Source organism: Cydia splendana, chromosome 18 (assembly GCF_910591565.1).
Source record: "Cydia splendana chromosome 18, ilCydSple1.2, whole genome shotgun sequence".
NCBI lineage: Eukaryota > Metazoa > Arthropoda > Insecta > Lepidoptera > Tortricidae > Cydia > Cydia splendana.
The window spans coordinates 15413089-15428968 of NC_085977.1; the positions used below are offsets into that span (position 1 = coordinate 15413089).

Consider the following 15880-nt stretch of genomic DNA (forward strand, 5'->3'; position numbering starts at 1 on the left):
ACATATATCGCTTGGGCTCCTCCCTTCCGACGTGTGGAAGCCGGTGTTGCCTCGAAGATACAAATTATCAGTACCTTAATAAAATATTATTTTTATTAATTTTGCTCAGTTTATAAAAGGAATCCTTTGAATAACATTGCACGTCACTATTAGCCTTAAGTTGACTGCTAGGTGTTTGTCTTTTATCGCAATAAAGATTAGGGCAATAAGGAATTTCGGCCAACATTAGTGTGGAATTGACTTTCTTTTTGAAGTTCCCCGGACCGGAAACTTTGGGAAGCAGTTTCACAGGGACCATTCCACTTAGCACAAATTGTTTAGTGTGTGTATTTTTATTGTGGAATAAGCCTTGAACAATGTTGGGACTGTACAAAACAAGGTAGTTCAATAAAAAATTGAGAACCAAAGTCGCAAAGAAGCTAACGGCTCGGCCACGACATTGAGCGACTTGCGACGGCGGTAGCGATAACCATAAGACAAGCCGAAGACAGGGTGAAATGGAAGCAGCTCGTCGAGGCCTCGGTGAAGGCATTTCAAGACAGGCACGACCTTCAGTAATGAAGAACACGAAAAAGAAGAGAGAGAGTGAGACACAGCGATCGGACCTTTCGTTCCCACCTATAGTTGTCGCTGCCGCCGTCGCAAGTCGGTCAATGTCGTGGCCGTGGCCGAGCCGTAAGACCAGCAGCATGGGTACTAGTGCCAGACTTAAGGATGACTCATGCTAGAACTGTGAAAAATGGCTCACGCTAGACCTCACCGGGGCGTCCGACATGTCATTTTCTATGACGGCTGATCGGTGATCTCATGGTGCTTTACATAGAAAACGAAGCGCCGGAAGCTCCGGCCCAGCCCTGGCCCGGTCTACGTGAGTAATCAATCCTTAAGGGTTCAGACCGAGGCGTGCGACATTTCTATGATGGATGGGGGATCACGTGATGCTTTCTTTTGAAAACAAAGTGTCGGTCGCCTCAGTCCGAGCCCGGACCTAGCTTAAGGAAGGAACCTTTAAAAGGACGCAAAACCGATGGACTCTGGATGTATAAGTTTGGGTAAGAAATATTGTTTTCATAGCGAAGTAATAAAATAGTAATTTCGTTCCCAAGGCTGAAACAGCTTAAAACAATAAATATTATAATATTACTCATCTACCGAAATCGGTAATGTGTTTTTCATAAAGCTAAACGATGTTGGGCAATACACGTGTACACAATTTACAAAGAAAATTAAACCTAAAGTATTTGCCTATAGCATTCAATTTTGAGCGCACTTCAGATTTAACAAAGCTGTATTTAATTGTACTAAGGTTAAGCAAAATTGTGGTTTATTACCGTTTCTTTAGCGTTGTTAATCCTGTGGCCGTTTTTCCACCAGGTGATGGAGGCTGGCGGTCTTGACCCTGAACTCTGGCAGAGGAGGTCGTACCGCCTGCTGGCTGACAGAGGCTGGTTGGAGCCCAGGATGTGGACTGTTAGAGGAGGAACTGTAGAAAAAAAATCATTAGACGAAAATTAGATTTAAATTTATTACTGTTAAATTAGATACAAATATTAAGCATTTCTTCTAAGTTCCCTTTAAGCGATTCGGTTTTATTCCATTAGTGGAAACTGTTTTGGCTCATGTATTAGTCATAAAATCTATATCCTGTATTATTGTACGGTGTTTGTTTCCTAATAAAACAAAATAAAAATAAAATATATTATACCCTCCTAAGGCCTAGGCCTCCTAAGGCCATATCAATGAAAAATGCAATATTTGCTACAGAAATTTGACCATTTGGTGTAGGGAATAGAGTTGATTTTGCGTTGTTCAAGAACTGAACGAAACAATCGAATATGATTTAAATTTCATTGAACTGAATAAGTACTATTAGGTAGGACCACTATTATATTTTGGTGGATCTTTTCCGCCATCCATATTTACTACTATGATTAGTTTCTCAGGGTTGTTATCGATGCGTCTAGTAATGTAGTCAAAGTGTGGCAGAACGTGGTGGCAACATGTAGCTGAAAGAAGTCTTGATCTAGTCCATGAAGTTAGTTTTACTTTAGCACCAAACTTTTTAATGCATTTTTTGTCTAGAAATATTAAAAGTAAACTTGTCAATATCAACAACAGCCAAATCTATGTCATGTCACACCTACTATCCAAGACGTAAGATGATCATGCCCTCCAGACATGAAGTAACAACTACATATAAAGATGTGTCAACATCTTACAATAGGCTCTAAATAATTTTAAAATTTACCTATGTCGTCATGTTGTATCTCTTTTTTGTATTAGTTGTGTAAACTGTGTCTTTTATTTTTCGGCTTATTTTATGTTTCTTTTTTTTGTCCGTTACCTTCCGTGATTAATTCTCACTTGATGGTCTCGGAAGATCAGCGCTGGAAGTCGCCAGCAACATGCTGAGATGGGGCCATTTCGTGACACTTTATGTTTCACTATGTTATTTCTATATATGTCTATTGTCTGTGTGTTTACGAATAAAAAACTATTGTATTTTATTCTAAATACCTAATACAGAATAATTAATACTCACAATTCATATCTAAGGTGAGCGTAGTTTCAATAGGGTGCGCCCGCTGATGATTCGAGGCTCGGCACGTAAGTGTGGCCCTCACATCAGCCCTGGTCAGAGGCCCTACGCGGAGCACCCCGCGCACCCCGTTGTTCACCAGAGGCGTCGCCGGCGTGTCTTGTTCCACTTCATCCCTGAACCACTTCACCCATGGTCGGGGACGGCCTGGGGACAAAAATAGTTAAAAAGTCTTCAGTAAACTATAACCTAGGTTTAAGAGTCACATGGACCCACCGCCTAAAAACCACATCCATACAATCGCATTAACGCTCTCATTTTAAAACTACATGTTACGAACATTCTAGTAACTGTCAACACGAACTGATCGAAGTCATCTAGATAATCTTATATAAGTATACATTTACGTAACAAACAAATCAAACAAGTGTGTATTGTAGCTTTGAGATTGATGTATTGTTCAAAAAAGAGGAAGCTTCGGTATTTTTTTCTATAGATCAAAGCTGTGCCAATCATGATTTTGAAATCAATCACATATCTGCCAAATACTTAAGTATGACACATATTTTTTTCACAAATCTAAAACATTGTTTTTTAAGTTTCCGAAGGATTAAAAAAACTGATGCGCTTAGCTCCCACGGGAAAAGCACACCTTAATGAAAATCCGATCCAAAGCAAAACACTAAAAACAATAAAATTTAAAATTCTTAGCTAGAAAATAATAAAAATCCTTTTGATATTTCCGTAATTATATTTAGATATAAATAGAGAATAGAGAGTAAAGTAAGAATAGTCATTCTAGAAAATATTCCTGGATGTTTTTAATTAGCGAGTTTTTCCCTTGTATTCGAGTTTTATTTGAACCAAGACTATACTTACCTGTAATAAAAAATATCATGTTATTCCTATGTGCAAGCTTAGGTACATCCGACTACAAAAAAAGTATAACCTAATAGTGATCGGATATGTCAGTGTCAAAAGTGAAAAACGTTAATCCATATCGTCACTCACGTATCTAGACCTAATATTTGACGTATATTAATGTTCGAAACAGGCCGCAAATCATTTCATACGCGGTTATACCATTGTCCAAACATTATTTCCTGAATTGAATATAATTCCAAAACGTTACCATAACCAATACACCGCATCAGCTTCAATCAACCGGTCAAGCTTGATTGAAATCGGCATCGGCTTTTGCATACAGACAGACAAATAATCAAATAGGCGATCAGACCGACCGCAACGTCCAGGGCAAACAAGGGATTAGTGGAACAACGGATAGGTTATGGTTAAATTTACAGTTGTACGGGGGATAGTAAACAATATTGAAACAGCACGAAGCCGAGAATTTCGTTCAAATTTGAGAGCGGCATTAAAAATTCAAAATTCACACAAGAACATTTATAGATTAATTGCATCCTATAATAGGATGCAATTAATCTCTAAATTTTCTTTCACGTTAGGAGGAGCCAAAAATTGTTTCTAGTGAGATGAAAGTGATGTCAAAATTTGATCAAAGTTAATTTTGTTACGTTCTAATGCCCTTCTTTGAAACACTAAGATCCTTCTTTGTTATGAGTAAGCATTATGATATTACTAAAAGTTATCTTTGATGAAGAATATTGTGAAGGATAAAATATTAAGAAAAGAAAAACCAAATAAATATGCGTAAATTAATATAATATAATATCCCAATTAATAAGGATGAGCAGATTTAACTAGGTACCTATCCATTGTATTGCGACTGCTCATAGCTTATGACGTTATGACATAATAATAATTGAGTTTCGCATTATTAGCTCTTGACCTGAATACTAAGCGCGGAAAGTCCTTAGGAACTAATTAGAACCGAATGAAGCACACTTATGTGTATATTGTGTTCAAATATTAAGATGTAATATTTAGGTTCAACCAGCAGAGTTTTTGAAAGACTGTAGCGCTTTTTTTTAGATTAGAATACGGTTGCCAAAAAAATAGATTAAACAATCTTGAGGCCTTTTTCTGGTACCTAACTTCATCGATTCCAAACCTGATTTCCTGACTTTCGCTCGATGGAAAACAAATACGAACATTAGGTCTAAAACGAATCTTAAAAATTTGTAACAATTTTTGCTCACAAGCTAAAAATATGAAAATTGCTTCAGAAAATGCGCAATTTCATTTTTGTTCGAGCTTATTGATTACCTTTCTTTTCTTAAAACTTACTATAAATAAGTTATAGACTATTATCTGCGATCCCCGTCTCGTTTACGCTTAGGTATGCTCAGTGACAGTGAGAAAAGAACCCCAGAGGGGCTACCGCGTAAACCGAAATTCGCAAATTGCGGGGATCTTTCTCTTTTACTCAAATGAAAGCGTAATTAGACTGACAGCAAAAGACACTGATGGCAAAAGGTCACGGGGCCGTTCACCAGCACGATGGACTGACCAACTCAAAGGCGAGGAACCATCTCAGAAATTCTACGTGGTGGTGAGGAAAGTGATGGACCGGAATCGATGGCGAGGTTGTGTTCATGCCCGAACAAAACCCACCAACCACTATCATCAGTCAAGATGGATGCGACCAAGAAGAAGAATAAGACTGACAGAGAAAAATGCTCGCAATTTGCAAACTTCGATTTTCGCGGTTATAGCCCTCACGGGCTGCAACATTTATGTTTACTGTCCCGCTAATGCTGTTGCGCCAGTTCGAGTATAATAACAAAATTGCAGGTTTAATTGCGCGATTCCCCTGTGATTTAGCGGCAAAGGCCGGCTTAGTGTTCGCATGATTCAACAATTTGGTAAAACAATTACATTCCGTTGGGCATAACAAGGTTTAGCAGTTAGAATAATTATCAGTAAAATTTTGCTGACGATTTTGAATTGCAATTTAGATTTAAATGTGAAAACTATACAGGATGAAACACAGCAGCCATACACTGCGTAGACTTTATAGGTCGAATTTGACTGTCCCATAGAAATCAGCGGCATCATGTCAGCCGGAATGTATGAGACAGCCAAATTCTGTTTTCATCACACTCACTCATTAAATGTGGAATTGCACGCAGGTTTAGCGGGAGTTATAGAAAAAGCGTTGCGTGCCATAATTAACAGTTTTTTGTCTTTATGCTTAATTTTTGTATCGCAAGTGTGATGAAAAACATTGTGTGTAACTCGGGGCGTAATAATATTGCAAACTCGAGTCTATAAATCGCTCCGGCAAGCGCGACTATTTAACTTACTCTCGTTTGCAATATTCAACTTACGCCCCATGTTGCACAATGTACTATTACACGCGCTTCGAGCAAAGTGAACGACCGCTTCCATAGACTAGGAATCCTCTATATGGAGTTTAGAGCAATTATTTCATGAAACCGATGCTGCCAACAATACGGGGGTGCGGGGGACGAGGTGAGCAAGGTCCCGTGCCATGATTGGTCCGTTCAAAGACACGGAAGTTTCTAGTGCCATAATTAACAGTTTTTTGTCTTTATGCTTAATTTTTGTATCGCAAGTGTGATGAAAAACATTGTGTGTAACTCGGGGCGTAATAATATTGCAAACTCGAGTCTATAAATCGCTCCGGCAAGCGCGACGATTTAACTTACTCTCGTTTGCAATATTCAACTTACGCCCCATGTTGCACAATGTAGGGTAGACCGGGGACAATAGAAACACGTCATGATTGAAACAAGTCAAATTTCTCGAAAACTATAATACCTACGCGTCTGACGCAACACTCGGTACACGCGGTCGGCCATGTTTGAATCCTTGACCAGTAGGGCTCGAGTATGGTGCGAGACAGGGGTGTCCACGAGTTAAACCAGTTTTTCGCGGTAAAAAGTAAGAACTTCCGCTCTCGTATATTTTCTTATAACTTCGTTTACTCTTGTATTTTGACTAATAAAATTATTTTGGTATTCGAGTTTGGAATAAACGATTGTTTTTAATGGCCATTGATCAGCGTTCAAGCCTTTCTTATATATAATATTTGACTTTAAAGTGATAAACGAGGTGTGGGGACGATAGAAACAACTTGCTTGTGGACAATTGAAACGTTTCAATCGACCTCGCGTTTTAATCGTCTCCAAAAGTAGCCGACTTCAAAATATAAGGAGGTTCTGTTTTTGATGCACATAATTTGTTCTATTGATGTTCACTATTATTTATGTTGTTTTTGACCTAGTTCATAAAAAAGGAAGTTCTCAGTTTGACCCGTATGTTTGTATGGTATGTTTGTTCGCGATATTTCGCGTTCGGCTAAACCGATTTTGATGCGGTTTTCAGAAAAGTATTTGTTACATTCTGGAGAAGGTTTTGAAGGGAAGGAGGATCTCTGTCTGAACCGTATGTTTGTAGGTATACAATATTACAAATGGTTAGTAACTCATGCAGCTGCTCTCGAAAAGAATCATTTGGTGATTGTGACGATAAGCTGATGATGAAAGCAAAAAAATAATATTATAAATAAAAATATAATGAAACATAGACAAAATCATATTTAAAAAATAACGGCCTTAAATAAAAACAGACAAACCAAAAATAATCCGTTCATAATTCATAATTCATAATTCATAATTTATTTATTGCATCCATGGTTGTTACATTGGTGTTACATAGTAATAGTGAGTTTCACATGGACCCTGGTAGGGCACAGCAATAGTCTTAGAACTAAATTATGCTAGGTATTCGACAGTATTTATATAATAATTATAAAATTAGGTCTTTTAACAATGGTTAAGAGATTGTAATTTAAAATTTTATAGTAATGAATGTCTAGGAAATATTATTGATAATTAAAATTAACATTGAAATTGTAGTGTAAGTAGGTATATAATATTAATTTATTTAATAGTCATGTCAAGAATAATTTTATGTCACACAATGTTTAATAATAAGTGGTAAAATGAAATGAGTTAAATAATAAAAATAATAAAGTGAGTAATAATTAAAACTAATAACATTCGTGATCATTTTTATCTTCCAAGAAATCATTCAATTTATAGTAACTAACTTGTTAACTAATAAGTTCTTCAACAGTTTATTGAATTGTTTATCTGATGTCTGAAGTTTAATGTCGTCGCTGAGTGTATTATATATTTTGATGGCCATCATTTTTGGACTTGTTTTGTGTAGCTGTAGTTCTGAACGTTCGGGTGGCGCCAGGTTATGCTTATATCTACTTTCGTATCGTCGAGGACGGTCGGCAAATTTTGGAAAAAAATGAGGATATTTTCTGACGAACTTACAAATTTCAAATATGTAGATTGATGTTAATGTCAGGATTTTATATTTCATAAAATTCATTTAGGTACAGATTACATTTTAATCACGTTTTAAAGTCGGTGACAAACCTTTCGTAATAGTTATTCATTTTAGAGAGTTTAGGATTTTTTTATTTGGCATATCGCCATATTTTTGTTTAATAAAACAATTTAAACTGATTATTTTATTGCGTCTATTATTTCATTTTACATCCCGACGTTTGCAACACTCGTTGTCAGAGGCTACTCGTAGGTACACGGAATGGTTGTGATTGAAACATTGTTATAGTTGAAACACGCACTTTTGTATGAAACATGATTATGCTTTTTTCTGCGATTCTATATACTTATATTTTATAATTGCATTAAAACTACTTTGGTTAAGATAAATGTATAAGGTAGCAGCAACAAAGAAAACTGAAAGTCGTATACTTTTTCTTTTTCCCCGCGTGTTTTTATCGAGATGTTCAGATGTTCATAAATTGAGAAATATTTATTTTATGCTTGCGAACTTTTGATGAGCTCATTGTATGCAGAGGTATAGTGATGCAAAAGATTAAAACAGATATAAGTACTTTCATTGTGCCGAAGATATTCGAGTGTTTCAATTGACCTTACATAGTGTTTCAATTGACAATCATGTGAGGTCAATTGAACCATGCTGCCCCATTCTTTTTATTAAATTATTGACAATAAACTATGGATTATAGATCATCCAAATACATTTCATTTAGGAACCAGATAACTAACCTTGAAATATTTTGGGCGTACATCTTTCTACTCATAAAAATATAACGGTTACAGGCGGTTAAAGGAAAATTGTTTCTATTGTCCCCGGTCTCCCCTACTATTACACGCGCTTCGAGCAAAGTGAACGACCGCTTCCATAAACTAGGAATCCTCTAGATGGAGTTTAGAGCAATTATTTCATGAAACCGATGCTGCCAACAATACTGGGGTGCGGGGGACGAGGTGAGCGAGGTCCCGTGCCGTGATTGGTCCGTTCAAAGACACGGACGTCACACAAAGACACTTTCGACTCGAAAATGGAGTAAAACTACCGTATATTGTGGCAGAGGGGGTAGAGCTACTATGCCTGGAGGATGTCTTGTCTGTGACCGCTTCAAACGTAGTACCCATTTTCCTCTCTCGATAATGACATTATGGAAAATATTTTTAATTAATTTGATGTGTAACCATAATGAAGATATGCCCATTTGTTTCACTTTTTTTCGATTTTTTGATTATTATAAGAATTATAGGAGTGAAAAACAAATTTCATACAAATGTTTAAAATGCTCCCCTTTTATTAATTATAAAAATTTGAGAATAGTCAAACGAAGGGACATAGCTGTGGTTGATATACATTAAATTGTGTGTAAGTAATAATTTTCGGGAAAGCCAATATCCAGGAAAATGAGGACTACGTTTGTATGGAAAGGCGATTTCGCGCGGTCGTCTACTTTCGTCTTAAGCATGACAAGTACCTCTGAATAGAATAATTAAAAATGGTTCCCGGAGTGAATTGTTAATCGAAATGTCAACTTGATCTCTCTTTTAGCCGAAATTAATTATTTCCTTGCAAAATAGATTAAAACAACCAGGCATCCATACAAAAGTATCAAATATTTATTAAAAAATAGTTTGGCAACTATCTATTGATAAAAATAAGATTTTATTTTTGATCTTTTTCCGCGGTTATCACACTGATGCGAATTCGCATGTTCATCCTGTGTATGAGTGTGTTAGCGCTATGTGCGTATATAGCGATGTCCCACTCGCACACCGGAGTAGAGTGCAAATTCGTGTCTGAAATTATTGTCACGTGATAGCGTGAGCCCTTACCTAAATCTAAGAACTTGGTCTTGACTTATAGGCCAATTCGAGTTTTATTTGATCTGTTTCCGATACGATACTTATCTGTCAGTGTCAAAAATGACGTTTTTGGTTGAAGAAATGTGACGCTTAACTTCAAGCTCGATTAAATCCATTCGACCCTCTCGGCAAATATCTACCCTATTGCCTTTTCTTAATACCAAAATCGTATAATCTGACAGATGGATTTACCCGAGTTTGAAATTAACCGACTCAAATGTCACTTTTGACACTGACAAATCATATTTAATTACACAAACGGGTCTACCGCGATATAATTTCATTGTTTTTACCTTTTATTCCGACGTTTCAGCTGAGTTGTACCAGCTGAGGTCACGGAAAGACTGACGTCCCAACAAATTTAATGTCAACAGAGATATTAATAAAACACCACTAAACTACCCGAAATTAGTTTATTAAAAATGATTCAAATGTTGAAACCAGCGGATATGTCTTCGGACCAGTGTACGGATACTGTGAGTGTTACGTGTCGTGCCGTGTAAACATTAAACTTTAACGGGTAGCTGCAATTTCTTTGTCTACCCCGAACATTTTTATAAACTAATTTCGGGTAGTTTAGTGGTGTTTTATTAATATCTCTGTTGACATTTGTTGGGACGTCAGTCTTTCCGTGACCATAGCTGGTGCAACTCAGCTGAAACGTCGGAATTAAAGGTAAAAACAATGAAATTATATCGCGGTAGACCCGTTTGTGTCATTAAATATGTGTACAAAACGCGAGAGTTTAAAGTGTTATACTGACAAATCAGTACCATTATTTGGCCTATTATTCTTGAAATCGAAAGCAGAAAGAAATATTGGCTTCTTCAAGCCATCATTCTTCAAATGGACCAGTTAGGTGAGTCAGCACACAAATTATTCAAAACATCGCTTTGTATAAATTCGTCTGGCAACCGGAGACGGCCGAAGGTCTCCTTAATTGATTTTCAAGTCACGAGTATAATTCGGCATCTCTAGGGATGAATATAAAAGAGTTCGAAGGGTTGCAGCAGGGTTGTTTTGGATGGTGGTTTCAACGAGCTGGTGAAAATGACAGTTCTATCTTTATATACAATTTGTAACTTTATATTATAATAAATGATTCTTGTGGTCATATTCATAGAATTAGCATTTAAATTTGATTTTGATGGTATTGATGGATATTTTTAGTAATGTAAGATAAAATCTTAACGATGAGACCGAAAATTCCTACAAAATTTTCAAAATTACTGGCATGGTTTTGGAGACAGGCTGGATTTGAGTTATTTTATATCAATTTGTACAATAATTATAATAATATTACTCAATTGGTGGAGCTCGCTTAGCTCTTGACTGCTCCGAGTAGTAAAGAAGCAACAAGTTCGCTTTTTGGTGGTTAACGTAAGTTTCGTTAGACATTAAGAGTTCTGGTGTGTACCTCCTGATCTTATTCTGTTAGTTATTGCATTCAGCAGCTCTCCGGATAAAGTCAGACCAAGAAAAGTCTGCAGAAATTTTGATAGCCCACGCACTGCAAGTGTTATTTTAACTTCTATGAAATTATGACGTTTAAATAATACTTGCACTGCGTGGGCTACCAAAATCCCTGCAGACTTTTCTTAGTCTCACTCTAGTATTGTATACTGACCTCCACTGACGTCACATTTGAGCGTAAACGAGTCCCCCTCGACGTAGGGCCCAACGATCGCCTGCTTTACGTCGCCCTGGTCGTCGGTTATCACCATCTTGCTCGGAGGCACTGTTGACAAAATTTATGAAGTTAGAGGTTACACAAAAAGATATGACGATAGTTGAAAAATCTCTGTTGAAATTCGTGGTCTCTTTGAGGTTAAGAATAGGACCAAACCAATCTACAAATTTGTTTTATATTATTAATTCTGTTAAAAGCCTGGCAGGCTTAGTGACTTTCAACATGAACTAAGTGAGCTGAACTTAAAGTTAAAAGAAGCCAAAATTACTTATTATAAAACAATGTACACCAAGCCGCAAAATTACATGGCCACGGAGCTTACTGTGAGGCTAAGTGAAAAAAAAATGATGAACTGTATAAAAACGCATGCTAACTTTCGTAAACAGCGAATAAAAACTCTTCCTGAAGATCCCGTTTCTAACATCCTAACGCAGAAGTTATGATGAGAACTTCACACGTTATCTTAGAAACCATACGAAGTTGAATAGCGAATAATTTATTTAGGGGCGAGACATTATGGAAGTTTTTGTAATAAAACTTTTTATTCCTTGACCTACTTGGATGTCGTGTGACATGTCGGTACAAGTACATATTCGACGATCGATTAGAAAGGTACTTACATTGATAAAAGTACAAACTTTGTACTACATAGGTACCGTGTTCGTTTCGTTATACATAAATTATTAGTTTTTAGGGTTCCGTACCCAAAGGGTAAAACGGGACCCTATTACTAAGACTTCGCTGTCCGTCCGTCCGTCCGTCCGTCCGTCCGTCCGTCCGTCCGTCTGTCACCAGGCTGTATCTCACGAACCGTGATAGCTAGACAGTTGAAATTTTCACAGATGATGTATTTCTGTTGCCGCTATAACAACAAATACTAAAAACAGAATAAAATAAAGATTTAAATGGGGCTCCCATACAACAAACGTGATTTTTGACCAAAGTTAAGCAACGTCGGGAGTGGTCAGTACTTGGATGGGTGACCGTTTTTTTTTGTTTTTTTTTTTTGTTTTTTTTTTTGTTTGTTTTTTTGCATTATGGTACGGAACCCTTCGTGCGCGAGTCCGACTCGCACTTGCCCGGTTTTTTATTTAATTCAATACAAATGTTACAATAACGACAACATAGTAATCTCATGAACTATATACTCACTCCAGCACCTGTCAGTTTTTTTCTAACTCTTGATATAGGTAAAATAAAAAAATAACAAGTTAATTCAAATGACATGGTAACAAAATGTGATGGCACCGTTTGTTTATTTGCAAACATTTCTTATACATATACAGGCTTTCATTAAAACTCATCCATTAGTTACATACCAATCGAAATTTCATCTAATATATTCTCTTAAAGAAATAAATTGAACCTCAAATTATGCAGATTACAGAGCCTTCTGTTATCAGACTTTTTATCAAAGTAATGGCCTCAGCAGTAAAGCTCGGTGTTCCCCAAGGAGCTCTTTTAGGACCTGAATGTTAATCGTCCCAGTAATGGATTATTATCGATATCTTTTCCCCAATAGGGCCTTGGTTTTCAATAATTGGCCTGCGGAACTAAGGGTTTCTGATTCATTAAAATAATAAGTGGTGCGATCACCGTGACTGTAATGTCATTTTTAATAAACGTCTTTCAACAAGTTTAACAAAGCCTTTGATAAACTTTTGTTCCCATCCGTCATTTTGATCTTTGTGTTTGTTTATAAAGTGACAAAATATAACCAATACTTACTAAATTTTATGAATAAGGGGATAAGGATATAACCTACTCTAAAAATACAAGAAGTTAGTCTAGAGCTTTTACCATTGATGAACTCTCTTTGTGACAGGCGAAAGTAATTTATGTAGTTGCATTTGCACCATAGGTAACAGACAGACCGACAGAGTTACTTCGCATATATTATATTAGTAGAAGTTTGTATGTACTTATAATACGAGATACATACACTAGTCACTAAGTAATGGTGACAATAATATCGGTTACCAAAGCCTAACATTAAAACTCCCCTTTTTGACCTTAAGTAATAAAGGCCACGTTAAATTACCTAGGAAATTTAACGAACCACCGATTACACTGTAAAGTTAACCAACAGGATAAAATCGGCCAATTTGCTTCCCATTAAAACCGGGAAGAATCCTTTCAGCCCGACGTGGCAAAAATGCATTACATTTGAACAGCACTTAAGCCCTTTCTGTAAATTAAAAATTAGATCACGAGTTTAACCTATTTTTAGACATAAACTCATATTAAAATATTTCGTATTGTTGAAATCGATACGGGATTAAAAAACGATTATGGTTTCTTTTCCAATCTTTAAGGCCTGTTCAATTTATTAAGCGGACACCCAAAATAAGTATAATTAACATTTTTCTAATTCTGGAATCGCTTTATTTAGTTAAATTATAATAAAAACGGAAACCAACGCAAAACATTTTAATGATTTCGAACTTTTGCAGTGTTCCAAATTTGTTCTCTCCTTTGGGAAAAATATTTGACAATTTGACACTGAGTTAACGGTTTAACCGATTAACCTCGGGTTAGTGGGATGGTGCAAGTGGCGCTAAGAGGTGTAAGAGTGTCCGATTAGTAAACGGATCAGTACTTATTTGAGTACGTATTCGGGGAGATATTTACGTACCTACTTATTCTTTAATTGATCAAAGCTAATCCCAGTTCATGGTACTTGTACCCACTTTATTAAATCACGCGGCACGATGTTAGAATCTTATATTCGAATTAAGTACAATTTGCAGGAATACTAGAGAGTATTATAATATTTATAATCTGTTTCTGATACCGCGAATAAAGATACAAGACGGCCATATTTAAATTAAACGTTCGGCGCCATGTTTGATATCATGATAATTCGAGTTTGAAAAGTTACAGAATTTAATAAAAATACCCAACGGAGAATGTTGAGCACTGATATAGAAATTAATATAATTTTCAGCATTAAACTCGCTGCTTTGAAACGATTTCTTGGAATTGATTAAATATTTTCGGTGTACACGGTGTGTTGCATTTAGAAATTTAGTAAGGGAAAAAGAGAAATTAATAAAACACTGTGGCTAAGGGACTGGAAAATACCTTTCAAAATGCAAGAAAAATTGCACAGGCACTTAGGATTGTTATAGTCTTGGCATAATGGCGTAGAATTTTTATTAATCGTTTTTTTTTGTTACATTTGGTTAAAATTTGTCTGGTTTGAAGAACTTTTCATTCCGAAAAAAATTCAAATACCTAATACTATTTCGTAACTAAGTGGAAGATTTTTGGAATATACGGTGAAATTACGCTTATTAATACTGTACATAATAGGGAACTCTATCTATCCACGTAATTTTATCGAAATCTGACGAAAAACAATCGACAACAAATTAAAAATTGGCCTGTTTAATGTTATTTTTATGGGTTTACTAGCTTTTGCCCGCGTCTTCGTCTGCGTGGAATGAGTGACAGCAGCTAAAGTAGGTTTAGCGCCTGGATAATGCTAATAGCAATCATTGAATTCGCGCATTGCTTACTTCAATTATTAGGCAATTCATTAACTCTTTCAATTCCACCCTCCCTTTGCACTCTCTTCAGGGATGATTTCCGACATAATAAAATCTATCCTATGTCTTTCCCCGGGACTCAAACTATCTCTATACCAAATTTCAACTAAATCGGTTCAGCGGCTTAAGCGTGAAGAGGTAACAGACAGACAGACACACTTTCGCCTTTATAATATGTAGTGTAGTATGGATTTTAATGAATATGTGTTAGGTACTTACATAAATAATGTACCTATATCATATTTAAGATTAGAGGTTCAAATTATTTACATACCTATACATTAATTAAAACGTCATCTGTTTTACCTAGTACGTTGGCATATTTATACTTAAATTATTTTTTTGTTAAATAAGGTATCGTGACTGTAGAAAGAAAGCAACAAAATTACCATACTAACAAAATAACGAAACAGAATAGACAGACACTACATAATAATTGAATCTATTCAAGACACAAACTTGGTTTCAGTTCAGCGACGTGGGACATTCGACTCCAGCAAACACAAAAGAACATAAGAGCGATGCGCTGTCAGTCCGTATGTGCTACTTTAGTCAGAAACATGGAACACTGCAGCTGCATTCAATGCAAGTCACGGCAATCAAAACAATACATTTGTGGTTATGCATTTTTGGGGTTCCGTACCCAAAGGAAACAGACCTAGGGGCAGAAGCCCGATACGTTGGACTGACCAGGTCCGCACCACCCTCGACACCACCGTACACGACGCTCTCCACGAGGCAGCAGAAAGAAGTGGATGGCGCCGAGTGGTCCGCAAAACTATTTCGACGAGATGGTCACGGTCACGACCCTCAGCATTGAGGAAACCGACGCGAGGAGGAGGGACCCTAAGGGTAAAAACGGGACCCTATTACTAAGACCTCCACTGTCCGTCTGTCTGTATGGCACCAGGCTGTATCTCATGAACCGTGATAGTAGTTGAAATTATCACAGATGATGTATTTCGGTTCCCGCTAT

At 36.6% G+C, this 15880-nt stretch overlaps 1 protein-coding gene across 2 annotated transcripts in view; it reads right to left on the minus strand.

Moving 5' to 3' along the window:
• Positions 1 to 15880, minus strand: part of LOC134799089 (neural cell adhesion molecule 2-like) — a 460169-nt gene that overhangs the window by 18609 nt on the left and 425680 nt on the right. For both annotated transcript variants that reach the window (XM_063771474.1, XM_063771475.1), the window contains exons 6-8: positions 11291 to 11401; positions 2543 to 2746; positions 1332 to 1483 (exon numbers count right to left, since the gene is read on the minus strand). In XM_063771474.1, the coding sequence (XP_063627544.1) occupies positions 1332 to 1483; positions 2543 to 2746; positions 11291 to 11401 (467 nt within the window). The remainder of the gene's footprint in view (positions 1 to 1331; positions 1484 to 2542; positions 2747 to 11290; positions 11402 to 15880) is intronic.